Here is a 23,800-nt window from a genome sequence, read left to right on the forward strand (position 1 = left end):
TTTCTTTAAAAAGAAAAATAAATAAATAACCCCACATGTTTGTTTTTTTTTGTCTTTTTCTTTTAAATGGCTTTACTACCCACCAGGCTTAACAGCAGTTGGGAGAAGCCAAATTTGCATAGGCTTGGAGCCGTGGGAAAAGCATGCAGCACCTAAGAAAAAAAGTTAGCTGTGGTGTAGCTCTAGTTAACCCTAGTTGAAATGCGAAAGCTACGGCAGAAGCTTCTTTTGCCTGCTACACTATTCCCCTATCACGCCCTATCAGTGTAAGGTGCTACATTATTGGGGACACTTAAGCTCATCCTTTAAGGGTATGACGCGAGAGCGTAAGCTACCAGCCCACATATAAAGTCACGCTTCAACGAAGCCGTATGGACTTGCCTGCGTGTCGTAGCGGTAACGTGAATGCAAACGGCAGGCTGATTCTCATATCACCCTCCCATATGAAAGCAGCGCCAAGAGTTGGCAGCTCCTGCCCGTGGCATAGGGTAACATGAATTCAAATGTCATGGCAGGCTGATCTTTTATGACGAGGCCGTAGCTAAGCCTTTTCATGGCAGGAGCTCTTCCCGACATAGCTGCGACCACCCGAGGTTTCGCTTTGGCTGTCGTAGTATTGCTTTCGCAATAAAGAAAAGTAAAGCTGCCTAAAAACATGAAAAGGCGGCGGCGCAGTCCTTTCAGAAAGCAAGAGAGAGTAAAAGTGCAATGAGAAATAAATAAGGGAAGAAACGCAAATATACGCAGCACTGTGCAGCATGAAGCACATTGCAGTACTGGAAAAAAATGGAGGTGCGGCATGTGCAGTTTCGCAGCACTTGACTGCTGTGCACATTTATCTATTGCCTTTTAAAAAGACAGAAACAGCGGAAGATGATGCAGTGTTCATGCAAAGCTTTGGTTTTTCTCATGAAATCCAACTCGGTTGTATTTAATGTTGCCCTCATGCTTAACATTTTCCTGTCCGTGCCTATTTCCATCAATAGCCCGCTATCGATGGTTTTACGATTCGAGTTTTTCCGTTTTCGAAACGCTCCTTGACAAGTGGCGGCATCCAGTGGGTAATAGAACAACCCTTTTTTCAATTTCGCTTTCGTTTTTTTTTTTTTTTTCCCATGTCGCGCTCGTTCTTATAGTTTTAGAGTGACGTAACCAGCGCTTCTTGCTTGCAAAATGGTGTCAACGTCGCGTGCGGCTGCTGCTCAGAAGTGGCCCGTTTCCACGGATACTGATGCATCTGAGTGCTCATCTGTGGATGCTAACAGCAACAGTGATGACTCTGAAGAGGAATTCAGCTCTTGCGACTTCAGCACCGACAGTGAAACTGCGTTAAACTGACCAGGAATGTCAACGGCCATGCTTCGGTAAGCTTTGTTTTCTATTTCGAAAAGTTCCACTTTTGCTGAGCGCTGATGGGTAGAAATCAGAGTGTTCTTAAGGTCATAACTGTTATCTGCAAAGTGTCAACGTCCTTCGGGCGGGTCTACTTGCCGCCGGCAGCGCAGAGAGCCCTGTTTTCTCCTAAGAGACAGCCAGGGGTTGACTTCGGCATTGCGCGCCGCAGCACCGCACGGCACTACTCCGGAGCCATCAATTTCTTTCTGCTATTCTTCACCACGGAGATCATCAAAGAGATATGTGTGAACACGAACAAATATGCGGATGCGTATTTTGGAAAAACCTTCATACGACAAAAAAGACGGATCTTGGCGAGATGTCACTCCAGAAGAGATGAAAAAAAAAATTGGCCGAGCAACTGCTTGGATTTGGTGAGCCACAACCTGGAGAACCCGATGATCGCCCTCTGTTTCCGCCTCATGATTAACCTCAGCGGCTGCAGCACAAGCCTCAAAAAATGGAGAAGTACAAAAACTGCAAATTGTGCTATGAAGAAAAAAAGGTGGAACAAAAAACAAATATTTTCTGTTAGACATGTGCAGTAAACCTCTGTTTCTCGGCAACAAGGAACTGTTTCGCGCGGTGTCACAATAGTCATATGGTCTAATGTTTTCTTTCCTAACTTGAGTAATACTGTACTTAGAAAGCTAGAATTTGCAGCATTGTTCCCTCGGTCACTATTCTAAAAAAATTATGCCTCAAATTTTTTGTGTTATTTAAGTCAAGAAATTTTGCTGTTTTTACGAATTGTTTTTATTTCAACTGCAAATTTTTTCTGATAAATTTTTTTCATCAACTATGCAATAAAGGTGTTCATTGTGACTACTACCATTGTGAAGAGAACTTCCTCCTCTACAATTTGCTACCATACACTCCTGTACCAAGGAAGCTTTTGTAAAAAAAGAAAAAAAAAATTACGACACCACTCAAAAACCCCTACTTTTCCCGCGGATAGGAAAGTGTTAAGAGGTACTTCCATAGATGTGAACAAAAAATCTATTAACTGAAAAAAGAAACTGGCACGAAGAAATGATAAGAAAGAGATGCAAGGTATTTTAGAGTGTTTTTTTCATTAAGCAACAAGATATGTTCAATAAGTAGGCATTTAATTACCTGACAGTATCTTCAGAACCATTTCATCACCAACAACCGATATAATAAAGACCCTGATAGTATAGTAAAATTTTTGCTGGTAATGGTGACTTTACTATAAAGGGGTTATGTTTATGTTTTGGAGCGTGCTTCTAAGGTCAAACGCCTTTAATTAATACAAGTTTTTGTTCCTGACATACCAAATTCTCGATTTGATTCCAGTCTATTCATCGTTCAAAGCTTTGCTGACTACACCCGCATCTCTGACAAGAGAAGACGAACAGCCAAAACATGTACAGATATTTAAAGTAACACAACTGACCTTAGAAAAAATTTAGAAAAAACTAACAGCAAATCGAATGTTTGCACTAAGTCTGACTGTTTTGACATGATAGATTCAAACGTGGAGTTCACCACTTAGATTTGCTCAAGCATCACCACTAGTTTGGAGTTGACATCAATGAAAAGCACATTTCCCCTCCCTGTCTTGTGCATATCCGTTTTGAACATGTACCTGTGCTGAAAAGTTCCAGGGAACTGGTCAGTAGTGCCTTCAGGAAGGATAGACGGCACTCAAGGGTAGTACCTATTTGCCTCCTCCAGTGGCTCATCATGTTTTCGCTGGAACGACTCTGGCGCTTTCTTAAACACGTTGGCGATAGGCCCATATGGCTTTCAAACACTCTTGAGAACATTTCAAGTAAATGGCACCATTGTGGTGTCACCCCTTCATGCTTCAGGTATGCTTTTGTCTGATGCAGGCTTCCCATGCTTATACCTAACAAAGAGGCGCGATGGTGAAGTATCTGCTTGTTTTCACAGCTGAACCCTTAGAACAATTCGAGTTACACTGTGTTGTCGGACAACTTTCCTAATGGCTTGAGATACCCGCCGTGACTGCTTTGCTCACTTTTCTCACCACTGACGATTCAAAAGGTTTAGAAAAGGTAACTATGCCATCCTTGTGCAGCCTTTGTTTTGACTAAAGCGGCCCCTAAAGCGTGTACATGGAACTCGCAGCATGCCACCACCCCAGTGTGCTTCTCACTGTCAATCAAATTGCATCGAATTACATTTTTTGGAGGATATATCATAAATAACCCTCTGTGCAGCAAAAATCTGTGTTCTGCTAAATTTGACGACAGAACATCGAGGCAACTGGTTTGGAGCATTTTGGAGCAGGATAGAGCAAATGGAGCAGCACTCCACCCCTTCAACAAGTAACACATGTTTGCAACTGCATATCAAAAGGTTTTAATAATAGGATTTGAGCATAACAAAACCTAACAGCAAAACCTGAAACATTTGACTGCTTTACACACAGTGAAACAATGGAGAAGCCTGCACTGGCGTGCCACAATGTTCACATTTGACTGCCACTCTGCACAGCTTAGTGATTCAAGTGACACCAGCATTAGCTTCATAAAAGGCAAGGTAAGAGTTCATTTCCCAGAGCAAAGAAAAGGCAGGCCAGGAGACGAGACATGTGGGAAGGATAAAAGGAAATGAAGCATCAGGAACTGCCATAGCAGCTGCGTCTGTGGTGGCAATACATGATCTAACTTCCCATGTGCTAAAATTACTGCGTGCAGATAGTGCACTGGTATGTCTTTGTGCCCAGTCAAAGAGAGAACTCACACAAGGAACTCTGCAAATATGAAAAGATGATAGTTATGAGAAAATGTCCGCCCAGCACACTTCTTGTTTTCAAGCCCGGCCTCTTCTGCGTTGTTTACCTAAATGAATCGATACTGAGTGATTCAATTTGCAGTACTTCAAAGTAAACGGCTAGCAAGTGTAAATGCATAGTTCATTATTCATGCATATTCCATGCAGAAAATGCCAGCTAGCTTTGCTATACTAGCATATTGCTACTGGAAGGAATGAAAGTGGCGAATGGCATGACGGCAATAAAGAAGCTGCAACACATTACACATGCTTCGGCACCATTGATCCCAATAGTAACAAATGAGTAGGTTCTGCAACGCTCAGTACATGGTATACCATTACTTTACAACAATGATACAAATGCACTGCACAAAAGTGACTCTAAACAATGCATGGTGCCCATGTGCTGTGCGATGTCAGTGCACGCTATAAACTCCAAGTAATCGGAATTATACGCAGCCCTCCACTACAGCGTCCCTGCATAGCCAGAGTTGGTTTATAAGGTGCTATGAGCAGTGACCCTCACCTCTTTAAAACTTCAATCCAAGTGAAGTCAGCTCGTGCACGCTCGATGAGGTCACGCTCCTGAAGGCGCAGCAGTGCCAGAGGTGGCCCTCCCTGGTCCCCTCTCTCCTCCTCTACCAGTTCTATCCCAGATGGCCTGGTGGTTAGTGGGCGCTCGGTCAGAGAGCCATAGCTCAGCAGATCCCGATCCAGAATGATAGTTTCACTCAACGACCCTTGGCTCTCCACCTGCAGATTGCTGGCACCGGTAGAGTCCTGAGAACCAAAAAATAACAAGACTCAAAAATTGCTAAACAGTGCCATGCTGGCGCAGGGTGAGGAACTGCTTCCCTTCTAGCGCCCGGGGCTTAAAAGTTGCGAATTTTTTTTTCTTTTTTCTTCCGTCCTTAGCGACCAGACCCCCGGGCTTACCTATGGCTTTACAATAATGTCCTCATTAAGGGATCTTCTAACCAGTACCTGTTGTGCCCACAGGTGCAGTATCTAACTTTGCAGTAATGATGGGAGTTTACCATACCATGAGGGGCACATGAGTACCTCAACTGCCAGTTTTATGGGGAAAGAGCAACTTAACTTGTGTGACAAACGCAAGAAGTCGTCGTTTGAAAATACCGTAACATTTTGCTGCCAATTAAAATTGATTTTGTTTTATTTTATTTATGGGGTTCAACGTCTCAAGACACTAAGGCTTGCAGGCCCATCAGTTGAACATTTTGGTGGTTCAAACAGTTCGTATAGTGAAAGTACACTGCGAAGGAACCAAACTGCAAATGCAATTTGGAAACTACCTGAAATTTCAAATATTTGCACTGTTCAGGCCCCATCAAGGAAAACTCAATAGCATACTTACCTACAAAATCAACGGATATGTCAGCATTATTTAAAAGGCAATGATTTAGATGAAGCAACGCTTTTAATGTGTTAATGCGCACAGCCTCCCATGCAGCAGCCACCGTGACTACTGTGCCACCACTACTTGACATTTCTAGATGCTTGGCCCTGTGCCCGTTTGCCTGTCTTTGCTTGCCCTACTGCACTCAGCCCTTTCAGTGCCTTCTCTTTCAACGACACATGCTGCCTCCTTTCCACATCTAGAGCCACAGTGTTTGCACTCAGTTGCCGTGTGCTTTACGCCAAGATTATTGAAAAGTTGGCTTCTCCTAATGGCTAGCAAGTGTACAGGCATAGCCTCCTTTATACACTCTGTGCCTGGCAACTCCCCGCTCCGCAGCCGTCGCCGCCGCTCCTCCTCCGTTGACAAGTTACGCCGCTGGCTGCCCAGAGATGGCAACAGCGACGTAGGGTCACTCTCGCCAGGCGAGTACCGGGTGTGCCGTGTTGCAAAGCGGTCTGGATAGCCACGCGCTGACACTTTCTCGCTGTTTCGTGGACTGTTTTGCAATGTGCAAGGTCATGCTTCTACTTTTCTCTGCCTTCGTGTGCTGCAGGAATACAGCATTGCACCAACTGGTAAATGCCAGCTTTGCTTTGTCCTTCGGCGATCGCTGCGAAGTGTTCAGCTGCTTTGAGGCTTGTAAAAAATAGTAACAGCACGAAAAACTGTGTTTATTAAGCGTCAATACTGCAATAGTAATGTTAGTAGTGCACCTGTGCTTTCTGGACTGCAATGCTAATTGCTTCCCTGCCTAGCTCGTCTGCGTAGTGTGTGAGATGTGCTCCTGCGAAGTGTTTTTTTTTTTTTGCAGTATACGCTAATTAAGAAATTTTGTGATAAAATAGAAACACAAGTTTTACCTATTGTGAAGATGACTACTTTAAAGTTAGTTAAACCGAATCGTGCAAAGCCTATATTAGTTTTCCTTGTCAACTAAATCACTGTCCCTCTCTAGCATCGGAAACCGCAAAACTCATACTCAACCGCATTAAGGCCTGTGAAAAATAATGACAGCACCAGAAGTGTGTTTATTACGCGTCAGTAAGGTAGTAATAATATTAAAAGTACACGTGTATTTTCTGGACTGCGATGCCAACTTCCTCCCTGGTTAGCTCGTCTATGTGATATGTTACATGTGCTCCAGCACAGTATTTTTTGCTTTGCTAACTGCGCAATTCTGTGAAAAAGTAAAAACAGAAGCTTTGCCTATTGTGACGATTATTTTGGAGTGATCGAAACAGAAAGATACAATGCGTATATTTGTCTTTCCTTGTTTTTCAACTTAAAAAAACAAAAACAAAACATTTGTACGACGCGCTGAATCATTGAAAGTAACAGCTGATACCAAAACTGTTCTCCTTACAGATCTCAATGGCATACTGCGATGCAGTTGTTCCAATCATCTGTAAATCAAGCTGGCTTCTGAAGTGCTATCAGTGACAGCAGTCACCGTGAACATTTTTCCCTACTTGTGGCAACTATTCATCACACCACTTCTACATGGTACTCTTGTAGCACAACTGCTGTTGGGAAATGTGTAAATAAATGCTGGTGCCTTTCTTCTTAAATTTTGTATTGCAGCATAGACTAGCATTGTAATTTTTCTATTACCATTGGCGCTAGCGGAGCAGTCATGCAGTTTTTTGAGACATGCGCAATTTCTTGAAACTGCCTGACATAAAATGTTATATAGCGTTGAAGTTATTGCCTAACAAGTATCATGATCACTTGTTATGCTTAACGAATGTCGGCCTTACAAGTAAATATGCTAAATATGCACGATTCATGCTTAGGAATAGTTATCACACTAGCGAATAACAGCGCTCCCATCCCGCGTCGATGTTCGTACCCGTGCGACCCGTGCGCCTCGACCCCTACGTCAGTGGCGCCCGCAGCAAGGGGAGTGGCAGCACCGCGCAACTTTACATGGCGGCGCCGCTCTATTGTTCGCGCGGCGCGTTGACAGGCACAGAGAGTATAAAGGAGGCTATAGTACAGGCAAAGGCTACTTTAACTACCATGAAGAGCTCTCAACTGAAAAAAATCACCCTGTACACATATCACAGTTCCAAATATAGTTCCACCACTATTTCGAAGCATTCATTCGTGCTTCCAGTGGAATGTTGCAAATTATCATTCTCAGTTACAATATTTTAAATTTTTCACCACAAGAGGTTAGGGGCCTTAACCACGGTCATACACTGCTGTAACGAACCAACAGTTAAAACTAAGAAATGCCAAAATCCCTTCTGCTTTGCTATAATGAGTTCTACTGTACTAGGCGAAGCATCACAAGTGAATGAATGGGCTGGATACATGCAATGCTGCCAAAAACATAGCACATGACAGTACACAATGGGCTCACCTCAGTGGCACTACTTTCTAGAGAGAGGGGGGGCCCGTTTTTTGGCTGTCGTTTCTTGGATGCTCCAGAACTGGATTTCCTTCTATCCAGACTTGAATCTGCAAGTTAATCATACATATGCACTTATAATAATAAGGGACTGATAGTTTACTAGCATCCACACAAGAACAACTAAAGACTCCCAGGTCTAAAGACAAATTTAACCACAATTTATGTGAAACTTGTTTTCTCTGCATCAAATCATGCAATTAGCCTCAACAAGAGATAGCAGTGTAAAAAGACAAAGTAAAAGCTCCGAGATTCTTGGTACCCAATTGAATTGGTTCTCTGAGATGCAATGCTAGAGATGTGCGAATTATGCTTTTTATAAACTCAACCAGATAGAAATAGAGAGGCTTTGCTATCAAATCAAATAGGAATATTTCTTTATTTGCCTTTTGAAGGCCCGTAGTCATTACATAAGAGGAAAGGGCGGGGGGTACACAAAGATAGAAAGTAGAGGAAAATGCATTGAGTACCACAGGAATACAATACATAGTTTAAGAGAGAAACCTAAGAACAATACAAAAAAGAAAAAAAAAGGCACATTGGCATGTGCTCATTGCAGTGTCTTTACCAAGTCTGAGGCATGTTGTAACGTGCGGTGATGAATGATTCTTTTTTAACGTTATGAAAAGCGACTAGCCAGTTTTTCACGGGACAGATGGCGATCAGTGCACATGATTATGACATGGTTGAACCTCAATATCATGAAATTGTACTTTAAGGCTATTCCAAAGCACGAGGGAATCTGGGAAAAATGAACTGCCCATGGCAAAGGTGTGGGCGTTGATGCGTGCAATGCAGGACAACATTCTTGCGAGTGGTTTCAGTAAAGGATGTCTTTGTAAACAATAAAAGAGAGTGAAGAAGGCACAGATGTGAAATTGTGCGGCGAGTCGCGAGCGTTGGAAGGCCAAGGGATCATTCTAGTAAAGTGACACCAGCATTCCTCAAGTATTTTGATGTGATGGAATCGGTGGTGCGATCAAGTTGAAATACGCAAGCCTAAATTGTGTACAGGGTCTAGTCACTTTAATATGATGGCCTTGCAGATCCATAGACTAGCAGCCATGGAGCGATAAATTTGTAAAAGGCATGTTCTGTCAAAACCCCAGTGTTTATGTGAAAGGACTTTTAGCATGTTCAATGATTTTGAAGCTATATTTTTAGGTTTTTTTATATGAGGAAGGAATGAAACCTTTCTGTCAAATATTAGGCCTAGAACTTTATGTTCATGTTTTACAGGTAAGTTGACATTATTTGGTTAGACAGTGGGATCAGTGTGTAGTCCTTTTCTAAGTGAGAACAGAACAGCTACTCAGTTTTGTGTAGAAAACCTGAAGCATTCTTACCTGCCCACGTTGCCAGTTTATTTACTGTGAGCTGTATTTGCCTCTCACATGTTGATAGACTAGAAGATGTGCACGCAATTTGCAGGTCGTCTACATAGACACCCATTGCTAGTTTATTTACTGTGAACTGTATTTGCCTCTCACATGTTGATACACTAGAAGATGTGCACGCAATTTGCAGGTCGTCTACATAGACAAGAGTACATAATGGACTTTGGGATTATTTTTGCTACGGTGTTCATTTTTACTAAAGAAAGTGTAGTACTTAAGATGCATCCCTGAGGTAGACTATTTTCCTGTACGAAACTTTTAGAAAAGGTGGAACCAAGACTAATTTGAAATGACCGTCCAGAAAGAAAGTCACCTATACATTTTAATATCCTGCCGCGAATGCCAAGCTCTCCCAAATCCCTGAGGATCCCAAACCTCCATGTGGTGTCATAGGCTTTTTCGAGGTCAAAAAAGATGGCAAGGCAGTGTTCCTTATGTATAAATGCTTCTCGAACTGTTTTTTAAAGCCGGACAAGGTGATCAGTAGTGGAAAATGTTTTCTTGAAACTTCACTGGTGAATGTCAGGAAGCTTCTGGGATTCAAGAACAAACATCAATCTTATATTCAAAATGCTTTCAAAAGACTTCGCGAGACAGCTTGTCAGGGCTATTGGCCTATAACTGATTGACAAGTCCGGAGACTTGCCAGGCTTCAAAAGTGGTACTATAATGGCTTTCTTTCAGGCTTCAGATATTATTCCAGATATCCATATATTATTAAAAAAAAATTCAATAATGCATGCACTGAGGATTGAGACAAATGAGCCAGCCCCCCATTTCGTAGTCTATTTCATCTGGTCCTGGTGCTGTGTGTTTTCCGGCCAACAGTACTCTATTTTTTTAAGCGTAATTAAAGCATTAAAGGGTTCATTTGTGCTGCCAATAGTTGGGAATCTGTTTCTCAGCTGTTGTTTTACGTTAAAAAAGTATGTGTATAGCGTGCCAAACTATAAACTGCAGCAAAATGTTTCCCCAGTATGTCTGCTTGTTCTTCTATACTCGTTTGCGTGTCGGGATTTGTTAAAAGTGGAATTGCAGAAGAGGAGTATAAGCTTCCAAAGCGCCGTCGAGCGGCATTGCTGCTCCTGACAGGGAGCGCCATCTCTGAATGAAAAATAGAAACTAGGGATACACGCGGCGGCACCACCTAGGCTACCGCTACCGTGCACGTTTTCTCCTTTTGCTTCCTTTGTCTTTGTTAACGTCAACATTTCTGAGTTTATGAAGAAAGGGGAAATCATCTCTTTTCGTTTCCAGAAAGAACGCGAGACTTCTCAGAATGCTGTCATGTGGTTGGAAAACAGGCCTTGCAGAGACGATTCCAAAGGAATCTGCAAAGTTGCACACGTGAGCCTCGTCTTTTGGCGCTTTGCCTACTATTGTGGCTGCCCATGACACAATGCTACTTAGTACTTCCGTTTCGCATCAGTGAAAGCGTTTTTGTATCGCCAAATAACCGCCAGGCGCAACTCAATCGCCTTGCATGTGCAGGAAGCTAGCGGAGCATCTGCTCTGGCGACATCCCATCGTTTCCCATTTCGCCACCACGCCAGGATAGCGGCACCGCAGTCGCGCGGCGAAACTTGAGCTTGGGTTCCCTAATGGGGAGTGGTTGCACTTCGCAGTTCGGAGAATCGCGTTTGTGGGAAGTGCATTTAGCACATGTCAATTGGCCTCGGCAGCTCTAGGAGCTATGGCTGTACCTTTGGCACTTGAAACAATGTTGGGGGTTCGGAATATATTGTCTGACCTGGAGCTTTACCTATCCTATATCTATTGATTCTGGGAGTATGCTAGATGCAAATGTTAGCACGACGTGTGTTGTCAGTTGCCCCTTTTTTTCTCGCCTTTTTTTAATCCTGTAGACATTGGTGACATTTTGATTCTTCAAGCCTTCTAGCAGTTCTTCTTCAGTTAAACATTTCAGATCCTCATCGGAAACAACACCACAGATGGTGTTCAACGATTGGTGTGGGGTTATCGTAACTGGGATTTCCCCAAAGGATTTCAGTTCGGGTAGCTTTTCTAGCTGGCGATTATACAGCACTTTCAGTAGCAGGTCACCGCTTGCCAGTTTTTTTTATTTTGTAACCTCCTCCTATGGCATTTGTCAAAATGCCAATGTTCTTGCGACAAGAAATGCGGAAATCAGTCGGGCAGTTTTCTCTGCACGTTCACTGTGAACAATGTGGAACTATGGAAAGCTGGTAGGATTTTTTTTAGATCTCCCTCTTTTGTGAGGGAGATCAGAGCGAAGAAGTCGTAAAGCCATAAACAATTTTTTTTTTGTGTGGCCTGGGCAGGTGTCGAAGACTGCTGTGATGCTGCCCCTGTTGCGTCACAGCAGAGCATGAAGGATTCTGAGAAGCAGTAAGCTTCTTTCGCGCTTCCCTGTAAGTTAAGTTTTCTTGGACTTTCAATGTGAGAATATCCTTGCCTTGTTTCCAGCTTGGGCATGTGCGTGAGTAAGCAGCATGGCTGTCTTCACAGTTGATGCAACAAGGTGTTTCAACTTGACAGTTTTTTGCGGGATGCTCGTGTGAAGCACACTTTGCACAGGTGAGTTCTCGGCAGGTCTACTAGCCATGACCATACTTGTGACACTTGAAACAGTGACGTGGGTTTGGTATGTATGGTTTTAGTTTTTTTTCTTTGTATACCCCACTTCTACATCTTCGGGCAGTGTGCTCGATGAGAAGGTAAGGACTATGTGCCTGGTCCGTGTCTCCTTGTTATCTAGTCTAATTTTGATTCTATAAACCTGAATGACAATCTGGTCTTTTAGTCCTTCAAGCAGTTCTTCTTCACTCAAGTATGTTAGGTCATAGTCGGAAATGACTCCACGCACTATGTTCAATGAACGGTGTTGGGAGATTGTTACTGGGCAGTTTCCAAAGCATGTCACTTTTGAGAGTTTCTCAAACTGATGATTATACAAAACTTCCAAACGAAGGTCGCCGTTCGGTAGCTCTTTCACTTTGTACCCTTGGCCAATTGCCTCAGTTAGTACCTTGGTAACCAGAAATAGTGAAATCAGTCTAGCTGATTTTTCGCTCTCTTCACTATCGAAAACGTGGAAAGTTGGTGGCAGTTTATGGGAAACATTCCCTATGACAACATTACAGAAACTATTCGTACACTTCCTTTTCCTGATAAATCTCTCATTACCAAGCAAATACGTATTCTTAGACGTATACAACTGAATACACTCCTTACTCCTGTGAGATCATTTCTATAGTCAATCAGACCATTCCCTCGCGTGCCCAAATTGTTCTAAACATTATGCAAACTTAGAACATATAGCATGGTTTCATGTCCTGTCGCAATTCATACACCTCAATTTCCCACCCTCCTCCCCCAACGTGGCGGGCTTGGTTATCCTCTGACCAGCTGAGAGATCAGTTGGCTTTTGTGAACCTGGCCCACGACATTCTTGACACTGAGTATTGTGTTAAATGCAACAACTTTGTTGCAACTCTAATGCAACAACATAGCTAGACACAGTGAGTAGTGCATCTTAATTCTCCTTCTCTAGCGTGAGGGGAAAACTTTTGCAGTTTCATCGGTGCGCCCCTGTTTTTGAGAGTGATCATTTGAAAGTAGAGAAGAAGCCCTAAAAAATATTGTCTGTTCAGCCAGGGTGGCGGCCACACACCACGGAGCCCAACAAGGGGACGGAACAGGAGCTTGCAAGTCCTGCTCACGCTAGCTGTAACTCAGGGTGGTTAGCCACACAAGGTTAACCCTAGTCACCTGGAAGAAGGAAAAAACAAGAAGAGAGGAGATGACAGGAGAGTTGTGAGAAAGGGAATAGGAAAGTGAAAGATGGAGGGAAGGATAGGAAAAGGCGACTGCAGATTTCCCCCGATCGGTCAGGCCGAAAGTGGCGTCTATGGGAAGCGTGGGCCAAAGTGGTGTGTTGCCTCCGCCGAATGGCCTTGAAGGTCCAAACACTCGGCATCGGCTCAACCACCAGGATCCCATTTTCCCCAGACACGGCAATGCCACGCACGGCTAAGCGTGGGTACTCGGGGTCCATGGTGTACATCTGCTTTAACAGATGCCCCCTGCGGGGCATTTCTCCATCCAGATGCTCAACAAAACCTTGACAAGGTACATCAAAGACATGATGTGATTTCTCTGGCGAGCTGACTAGGCCATGTCGGAAGCCAAAAAGTGCCAGCATAACAGCTTTTTCGCGGGCCTCGCGCAGAAGCCGCCAGGAACTATTGCCAAGTTCTCAACTGAAGCAGACCCGATGGAGCAAGTCCTTCAGCAGTGCTCTGCCGTGTATAACAAACCAGTTCTTGCCACTTCAGTTATGGAGTCCCCGCCGGCTTTCAGCAACAACACTGATCCTCTCCACAATATGATTACCTTCATTGTGCGTGAGGAGCAGCAGAAACTTCGCAGCGTGTCGCAGCCAGCGGCTGGCTCTTACTATCATTGTTTGCAAGGAGGTGTAGCAAGTGACGAGACCTCCGTAACTGGTTGATGCACTGCAGCCCTTCACAAAAGAGTTTCATTACCTAACTTATGCTGCGTTCCCATTTTGCACCATCTGTTCCCATCCCTCATGTCCAACTACCTACAGTGCAGCCAGCGTGGTACAGGGCACGTCTAGCATGCCCCAAACCGAAGGCATTTGTGCTTTCACTATGAAGAACCAGGTCATCTCTACTGCCAGTGTCAATACCAAAAGCTTGGACTGCAGGGTTTCACGGCCAACACTCCTAGAACCCCCGGCTTTGCCAAGATCCCTGTGACATTGAAGAGTATGTGGTCCAGTAGCGTATGCCATTTATGATGCAACGGCAACCCAAATTGTCGTCCTCTTGCCAGGTCCCCTTCTGTCATTTTTGTCATGAAGCAAAGCCAACCTCACAAAAGTATAGTGGCGGCACATGTTTGCTGCGCTTTCCTCATTTTGCTCTCAAAACATTGCAAAAACCTCACTATAGTAAACTCGGTTATAGTAAAAACTCCGATATATTAAAGTGAACCTGAAGTTCCAGTTCACCTTCCATAGATGGCTGTATATTTCCCCCCCTTTATAGTAAAGTGCATCTGGCTGCGGCGACGACTTCCCACGAAATGACATCGCCGCACGCACGCTACCCAGAATAGCGCCGAAAATTAAAAAAAAAAAAAAAACAAAAAACAAAAAAACACCGAGTGTTTTTTTAAATGGCTTTACCTTTAAATGGCTTAGTAGCACTCAGGAGAAGCCAACTATACGTAGGCCTTGGAGCCGTGAGGGAAAGCATGCAGCGCATAAAGAAAAAAAGCAAATCTGTCTACAAGCATGGAAACGAGGAGGCACGATCCATTCAGAAAGTAAAGGAGAGTAAAAGTGCAGCGAAGATTAGGGAAGGGAAGAAACAACTGAACATTCACAGCACTGTGCAGCACAAGGCAGCAGTGGCAAGAAATGGAGGCATGGCATGCGCGGTTTTGCAGCACTTGACTGCCACGCGCATTTCTCATCTGGCGCCTTCTTACTGACAGAAACAGCAGATGATGATGCCGTGTTCATGCAATGCTTTGGTTTTTACATGAAATAAAACTCAGCTGTATTCATAGCCACGTTGCCCCCATGCTTAAGAGGTACTTCCACAAGATGTAAACAAAAAATCTTATAGCTGAAAAAATGGAATGAAGAGATGATAAGAGAGAGATGGAAGGTATTTGAGTTTTCTTTTTTTCATAAGCAACAAGACGTGTTCAGTATGTGGCCATTCAAAGACAGCATCTTCAGGACCAAGTTATCACCACCAACTGATATAGTAAAGGCCCTGGTATAGTAAAGATTTTTGCCGGTCCCAATGATTTTACTATAAATGGATTTTACTGTACCTCTATTCTATTAAATTTATTGAAAAATTAGATTTATAACATACCAGTAACAGGACTATATACTTTGTGATAGGTACTGGCTAGCATCAAAGCACCATCCAGCAGGCCTGTGCGAATAGTAGTGATTTTCTGGTTCGAAGCAAATTTGAAGAAAATAGCAAATTTTCTCCGAATAACTTTGAAGCAAATATTCCAAATACTTCTTGTGCATGAAATAAATTGATCAGCACAATAAGCATTCTTAAAACGAACTATTTTTGGGCCACTCAAGGCCACTACACACACACACAAACGGGTGCGTGCACGTGCACGCACACACGCATGCGCGCGCGCGCACACACAAAAGCAAACTGTGTACTATTGAATATTTGTCACAATGATCACTGACGTTGTATCGACCCTTTGCAAAAATGGCGATTGGAAATTGGGGAGCCAACCTACACTTGAAGCCGACATATCTGCATGGTGTGGAACTTGACTGTGGGACTAACTGCTGGTTTTTACTGCTGTCATGCAATTGCTGCTTTAAAAGGCCAACTGAAATGAAATTTCACTTTGACTGTCATACCTGTTAATGTGGCCGGTAAGTCCTAAAACTATTTGTAATAAGGTTTTATGCTTCTCGAGCTCTGTAGTTACAAGCATTTTAAAACCTGTGTAGCAGACGATGCTTGCATTGGGCGGCATGTCGCCATGAAATGAAATTTTACTTTGACTGTCATACCTGTTAATGTGACCGGTGAGTCCTAAAACTATTTGTAACAAGGTTTTATGCTTTCCGAGCTCTGTAGTTACAAGCATTTTAAAACCTGTGTAGCAGACGATGCTTACATTGAGCGGCATGTCGCCATGAAATGAAATTTTACTTTGACTGTCATACCTGTTAATGTGACCGGTGAGTCCTAAAACTATTTGTAACAAGGTTTTATGCTTCCCGAGCTCTGTAGTTACAAGCATTATAAAACCTGTGCAGCAGACGATGCTTACATTGGGCGGCATGTCGCCATGAAATGAAATTTTACTTTGACTGTCATGCCTGTTAATGTGACCGGTGAGTCCTAAAACTATTTGTAACAAGGTTTTATGCTTTCCGAGCTCTGTAGTTACAAGCATTTTAAAACCTGTGTAGCAGACGATGCTTACATTGGGCGGCATGTCGCCGTGAAATGAAATTTTACTTTGACTGTCATACCTGTTAATGTGACCGGTGAGTCCTAAAACTATTTGTAACAAGGTTTTATGCTTTCCGAGCTCTGTAGTTACAAGCATTTTAAAACCTGTGTAGCAGACGATGCTTACATTGAGCGGCATGTCGCCATGAAATGAAATTTTACTTTGACTGTCATACCTGTTAATATGACCGGTGAGTCCTAAAACTATTTGTAACAACGTTTTATGCTTCCCGAGCTCTGTAGTTACAAGCATTTTAAAACCTGTGTGGCAGACGATGCTTACATTGGGCGGCATGTCGCCATGAAATGAAATTTTACTTTGACTGTCATACCTGTTAATGTGACTGGTGAGTCCTAAAACTATTTGTAACAAGGTTTTATGCTTCGAGAGCTCTGTAGTTACAAGCATTTTAAAACCTGTGTAGCAGACGATGCTTACATTGGGCGGCATGTCGCCAAGTTAGCCAATTTACTGGATATGGCATCAATGAGCACTCAAGAACAATCCTCAATCTGAGCCCACTGCAGCCGAATGGACTAAGGATGACGTGTAGTAAAAAAGCTGGAGGTTCAAATGAGACTTGGAGGTCCTAGGTTTGTTACAAAGGTGAAATCTTATCATTTCTGCCACAATTACCACACAAAAATGCTGTATATGACCATCAGGGGCATGCAAGTGCTTGTCGCATGTTTTCCAGAAGTACCGAAAAGGCAAAAGAAACTGCAGTGCACGCTGGTGGTTGGCATTCATTCGCAGTGCTGTAAGTTCATGCAAACGGTGTTCACGTCCCTCTCAATACTCTAGTATGTGTTCCCTCTTGCAAAGGTTTTCACAAGCAGCAAGCCCCCAACCAAAGTGCCACAACTACAGCACCAGAGTTTCCGATTGTGCCCCTTTTATGTCATTTCCACCTCTCAGTAGCGACCACCCTTTTTCCAGTTTCACTTCAAAAAACAAAGGTTCTTGCGAGCCATTCCTGAAATAGCCGCTTCAGTTGAGAATTGCTATTTCGCTTTCAGTTTTCTCTCCTGACACGCTACTAGAAAACACTCCTAGTGTCAAGGAGCAAGCTCTAGCTAGTGTTCCCTTAATTCATTGTTTGTTGTTGGGATAGAATGTTCCCAATAAACCTCACAATGAATGGACCCCACCGTGTGTGTCCGTTTGTAAAGACTGGCCCAACAAATGGACCTCTCCGTGCAGTGAGGCAACAATGAAAAACTAATCCCCTGATCCTCCACCTTCACCTGATCACCGGCTGACGAAAAAAATGCACCACAACAAGCGGACAATGCAATGTGTGGTCTACACCCACCTTTCACCCATCAGTAAGACTCTGAGCAATGGATACATATCCTGCATCATTGACGTCAATGCAGAAGTTAGAATGCCAGCACAAAAACAGGGGAGGTTTGGATTTTCAAAAAGGAGCATGACAAGGTTTAAATCTGAATTCTGCTGCTTTCCTGGGCGCGCATGGTTCTAGCATTTTACCAAGACTATCTTCGCAATGCCTGATCGATTAACATCTCCAGAGCCTTGTCAATGGCCCTTTAAGCGGTGACTCCATGGGCACCTGCTAAACATGCAGGGCCGCGCCGCCCTGCATTGGCATTGGACAAAAACTCTCCTGCTCACACCGTTGCATTTGATTAACCGATTGCGCGCAGTGCCCGGCCATGTCACCCACCACAGCTAAGGAGGAGAACTACCAAGAGCAACATATATATAAAGCCCCACTTTAAAAAAAAAAAACGAATGTGCCTTTGTGGTCTAGGGGCAGAGTGCTTAACTAGCGATCCAAGGGTCCTGAAAGGCTGGATTCCAATCTCATCCACCCCCACACACACACGCCCCTCTCTCTCAATGTCAAAGCTAAAGTTGGCAGTGGCTGCCAATAGAGGCTTCAGACATACCTCCTGCTTTTCTGATTTATCCTGTGAAGTAGTGCCTTCACACTGAAATTCTCAGTACAGCAGATAATCAGAAATATGCTTTATCACACTCACCACTAAATCCCAATGTGTCCAGTTCTTCAGAAATGGATGCCCCCACTGAAGATCCACTCCTGTCAGAGTCATCCACACTAGCATTGCCGTCATCTTGGTGAGACACTGGTTGGGTCTCCTGCACTTGCTCTCCACTGCCAGTCAGTGGTGAGAAACTTTCCTCAGCTGAACTCTGAGGAGACGTTTTGTCATTTGACTCAAAGCCCGCATCTGTAGGCTGCGACATGGATGAGGATGATGATGATGCCTGTACTTTTCGCTGGTGGCGTTTGTCTCTTGGTGTCTGCCAGTCAGGTCGCTGACTGGCCAAGGCGGCTGCCAGAGCAGATGCAGCAACAACGGTACTGGCTGTCAGCTGCTGCACCATGTCTTCACCATGAATCTCAACCAAAGATGGTGCACGGACCTGTGAGAGGCAATCAGGTGTGTGATCGCAACAATATCAAGGCAGTATATAAGGTAGCACTAATATAATCAGGTGCACAATAGCAATGAAAGCTCTTTGGTGAGTGCGTATCTTGAAATGCTTGAAATAACTGTAACCACAATGAATGCAAATTAGGGGCGTGCGAAAAATTGGAAATTTTCCAGTAGTGAATCGATTGGCTGAATGTTCAAGCTCATTCAAACAAACCAAATTTGTCGTAAAATTGCCCAATAGTTATCGAATACCATGAAGTTCAAATAAGGTGCACCGTAGTTTTCTGCAACGACTATTTCATAAACAAGGCCCACTCCGACGTCGCACAGCATACTGCTGCGACTGGTCTGCACAAAAGGGAGGGCTCAGCTGTGTGATGCAGTCTATCCAAGACTTGATGGCCTGCCTTGATGTCTGATCCCGGAATCTTATGTTAAAGGGACAGAACACTGGCCAAAATATGTCACGAGATTATGGTGGAAATGAAAAGACCTTGCCTCATATAGTACAAATCGAGCACTAAAATATCAAAGAGGCTTTATAATTTCAATTCACCATTCAAAATCGCATAAACACTACTGAGGCCCTATCTTGCGGAGAAACTATTACTTTCGCTGTAGTACCCCATGTGGCCACATCTCAGCAAAATATCGCAGATTTTCTTAAGTGCACTGTTTTTTTTTTCTTCTAGGAGTGCCTGTCATATTTTATTACATCTTGCGCTCTCTTCAGTGCATCCTTAAATAAAAGCCATCGCTCCTTCCGCACTGCGAGAGCCGTGCTTTCAGCTTTTGTCACTGGATGGCACCATAGTGTTTGGAATTCCGTGGATGAAGCGATGATACTGCCCACTGAAACTTTCATCAAAAAGCCATACCTCATTGCGCCGTAACAGCCTTGAGTGTGGAAACTGAAAAGGACGCTACCCTACGCTACAAATGCCTAATTACTTTGTTGGGAGTGAAATTCATATTTGTTTTCGGTACGTCTTTTTGTCGACCACCAGTCGTCGTCATGGCGGTCGTTGCTCATGGTTTACAGCATCGGGCTGTATAAAAACGGGCGCATGCACTGATCGAAAAATTTTCGATAAACATTTTCTACACCATTGCTACCAAAACCACTACGAGCTTGAACATTTTAGAGTGCAATCTTTCCATTTCACTAGTTCCTAAAATAGTTCCTAAAATATCTTTCTTTATCCACTACGAGTGTTCAGTTTAGGATTTCATCTTATTAGTACCTATTGACTAACGTATTTTATTGAGTCGCTCCGTGGTTCTTTTCAGTCAGTGCTTCATATGCGACAAATTGAATGTCCATTATAGTGTTTCAGTGCGCATGTTTTCCACTTTTTGTGTTTCTGATGTTTTGTATTTTGTATAATGGTCCCATTAGTTTGCCCACTCCTGTAAGAGCCTAACAAGGCTTACAGTATGCTAAAATAAATAAATTAATTAATAATACACAGCTCTCACCGCCCTGATACCAATATCCTGTCAGTTTATTCGCTGCCCTCCCAGTTATCAAAACAATTTTCTTACAGGCATGAAATGACAGGCAGAGAGTTATGTTGACATCATGTTGCCTGTCCCTTTGTGGAGATAAATGTTGAATTTTTTTAGAGCTATGACCTTATCTTCAATAGTTATCACACCATCCCATAGTGCTGCTGGTAGCTCTTAGTACTTTCGCACAAATATTCGTTTTGTAATAATCACAAAAGTGAAGAATGTCCACAAAAATATTCTATTCAATTCATTCTATCACTACTAGATTCAAATTTCGTGCACTACTCATTGTTTTGAAATGTATTATTTATTCACACAGCTCTAACATGAATATGGTGCATCTCACCAGTTCATAAGATATTCCATTTTCTCTAAATCTGTTCACCACCAGAACAAGAAAGGCTGACACAGTTTTAATTTTGGGGACTCATCGCATGCAACGCGCTAGAGGTAACTAACACACAGTTTAGTCTGGAAACACCTTACCCGAATACCTATTACGAATTATGGGATCAAAAAAATGCATAGACTGTACCCTTGAAAATTTTGTGTTAATCTCGCCGGTCGTTCACTATGTACATGGTATGGACCACAGTGCAACAAGTGGCACTTTTCCTAATGGCACTATAGGTACTTTTCTTCCACAAAGGTGGATCAGCTGCACGGCCTCGGGGACCTGCTGACAGCACTATCGCTGTGGAACTGTGCAACGAGGTAAACACGGTTTCACTGTGGCTTTCGGACTTGTACAAAATTTCCAAGCCACATCGCTGCCATGCGGTGATCATTAACTAAAGTCTAACCCTTTAGGTTTTGATGTATCCTGATTAGACTGTCTAATGACGAATTCCACAGGTCATTAGCTGGGTGCCCAAATCGAAGTAAAGTGACCTGAACCCCTACAGAGCGAGTCTGCCTTGGTCAACCAGCGGAACATGCAGGTCGCATGGCAGAAGTAATACTGAACCAGTTCCGGTAGTTGAGGTCACATCCTTGCGGCCAAATGTGTTGCGACTATTAAAGAGGCGGGCTGTAGCGCTCTGCGATTTGCACTGGCACACTGTTAATGCTGTAGGTGTTGTTTGATAGACGCACTATGATATACACTCGCAAAATATTGCCAATGCCCAGTGTCCTCTGCCAATATTTCTGAAACCACTGAAAACAGCCAAAAAATCCTACCACCTCTGGAAGCGATGACATCGCAGACTAGAAGTTTCAGTGAGATTATACTCTGTCCAGCAGAACGAGCTGTAGACAAGCGTCAGCCCGTGACATCAGTGGTGATGCAGCGGCGCTGGCGACAGCACTGACTTTCGGAGTGTAGGTAAAAGCCCCTGCCGTCTGCATTGGATGCGCGGCGCTTGCTGTGTTTTTGAGCATAATTCCCAACATTCCAGCAAGCTGTGGTGCGAATGGTTGCGCCACGAGGTACAAAAAAAAATTTCAGTTTCTTGCGGTCGGATAAAGATTACAGCGAAGGACGGCGGCGTTAAACGTGACAAGTAGACCTTTCGAAGACGGATTGCCTTCGCGGCTAACATTCATTGCATTTCTGCATTGAAACTTGATCAGTTCATTTGCAACCCTTAATTTTCGTGGTTGCTTTTCGGCCACACGACGAAGAGCGCAACAACAAATGCCCGCAACTGGTGCATGTTTTGTTGTGCATACTATCAAGTCATAAGAAGTTTTGACACAATATTCCGTACATGTGCATATATATGACTTTATTCGAAGGCAGGAAAGCCGCTCTGTGACATAATTCCGTATATATATATATATGATCTTAATCGAAGGCAGGAAGGCCGCTCTGTGACATACACCTAGTTGAACCTGCTTATAACGAACCTCCATACAATGAATTCCTCGATTTTACAAGTTTTTCTATTCTCTGTCGCCAGTCCCATAGAAACCCATGTATTTTTGACCTCAATGTAACAAAGTGGCTAGGGGAGAGAACCTTGAAATAACGAATTCGGGCCGTCAACCGCCTAGTCTTTTTGCCGCATATTTTAAGAACATAGAGTGAAGTTGTGCCAGATTTTTTCGTTAGTTAATGATCAAGAATGATGACCGCCTAAAAAAAACATTCACAGCCGCGGCGAGCGAGCACATTACTCGCCCACGCGGTGGTGATTATAATGCACAGGCGCCCCGCTAGCAGCGCCACTCTTTGACTGATGCAGAAATCACCACTTCGTATGCGTGACACTAGGTGGCGCGACAGGCGCTTCTCGAACTTTGTTGTTTGTTTTCATTCGGTGCTTTTCGGGTCCATCTCTTTGTTGCCTTACGTTGTTCCGGCAAGCTTGCTTCCGGCGTGTGCATTTCGTTTTTGTCTTCGTGTATCTGTGCGCCGGGTCGTGTTGGTGCTTTAAGACATCGAGAATGAATGCGTCTACGAAAAAACAGAAAATATTGTCTCTTGAGGACAAAATTGCTATTCTGGACGCCGTTGCTGGAGGCGAAAAAAAAGAATATAGCTGCCAGGTTTGGAATCCCAGCCAGCTCTCTCTCTACCATACTCAACGCGAAAGATGAGATTCGTGGTGCAGTGGAATCTGGTGCTGACGGCAAAAAAAAGAAGCTGAAGCCATCAACATATGCCGATGTGGACAAAGCGGTGTTCACATGGTTCATGGACACGAGGGCTAGAAATCTTCCGATTAGCGGCGCTCTCTTGCAACAAAAGGCACGTGATTATGCTTGCATCTTGGGCTTTGATGACCTAAAAGCGAGCAACGGATGGCTGCAAGGCTTCAAAAAGAGGCATGGCATCGCTGGAAAGATGATAAGCGGTGAGTCCTCATCTGCGGACAGTGATGCTGCCAATTCTTGGGTTGAAGAGAAACTTCCAGCAATTTTGCAGCGCTACGACGCGTCCGAAATCTACAACTGTGACGAGACGGCTCTTTTTTATCAGTTGCTTCCAAACCGCACCCTTAGCCTAAAAGGTGACGTCTGCCACGGCGGCAAGCAAAGCAAACTTCACATAATTGTTTTGCTGTGTGGAAACGCAGACGGGACTGACAAGCGCGTCCCACTGATTATCGGCAAGAGTGCCCGCCCCAGGTGCTTCAAAGGAACGCACCGGATGCCCGTGAAATACGTAGCCAATACGAAAGCGTGGATGACGCGGGCTATATTTGGTGACTGGTTGAAGGCATTTAATGAAGATGTCAAGAAGCAGAACCGCACCATTTGCTAATCCCTAGATAACTGTGCTACGCACCATGTTAAAGGCCTTGAACTTTCAAATATTGAACTGCAGTATTTGCCTGCTAACTGCACTTCACTCATTCAGCCCCTCGACAAAGGAATTATTAATAGCGTGAAGTGCAGCTACCGGCGTAGACTGATTCAAAGGCTGCTTCTGAACATTCGTCTTCAGCGGGAAATGAAAGTGGACATTTTTCAAGCAGTTGAGATGCTTGAAGCA

General features: G+C 43.8%; 1 protein-coding gene across 10 annotated transcripts in view; it reads right to left on the minus strand.

Moving 5' to 3' along the window:
* LOC146204829 (uncharacterized) overlaps positions 1–23,800 on the minus strand; it is a 175,849-nt gene that overhangs the window by 65,860 nt on the left and 86,189 nt on the right. For all 10 annotated transcript variants that reach the window (XM_084589536.1, XM_084589533.1, XM_084589527.1 and 7 more), the window contains 3 exons: positions 18,427–18,832; positions 7,944–8,041; positions 4,685–4,938 (listed from right to left, as the gene is read on the minus strand). In XM_084589536.1, coding sequence (XP_084445662.1) covers positions 4,685–4,938; positions 7,944–8,041; positions 18,427–18,832 — 758 coding nt within the window. The remainder of the gene's footprint in view (positions 1–4,684; positions 4,939–7,943; positions 8,042–18,426; positions 18,833–23,800) is intronic.

This window comes from Amblyomma maculatum, chromosome 1, assembly GCF_055883805.1.
Source record: "Amblyomma maculatum isolate TAMU_Amacu chromosome 1, ASM5588380v1, whole genome shotgun sequence".
Lineage (NCBI taxonomy): Eukaryota > Metazoa > Arthropoda > Arachnida > Ixodida > Ixodidae > Amblyomma > Amblyomma maculatum.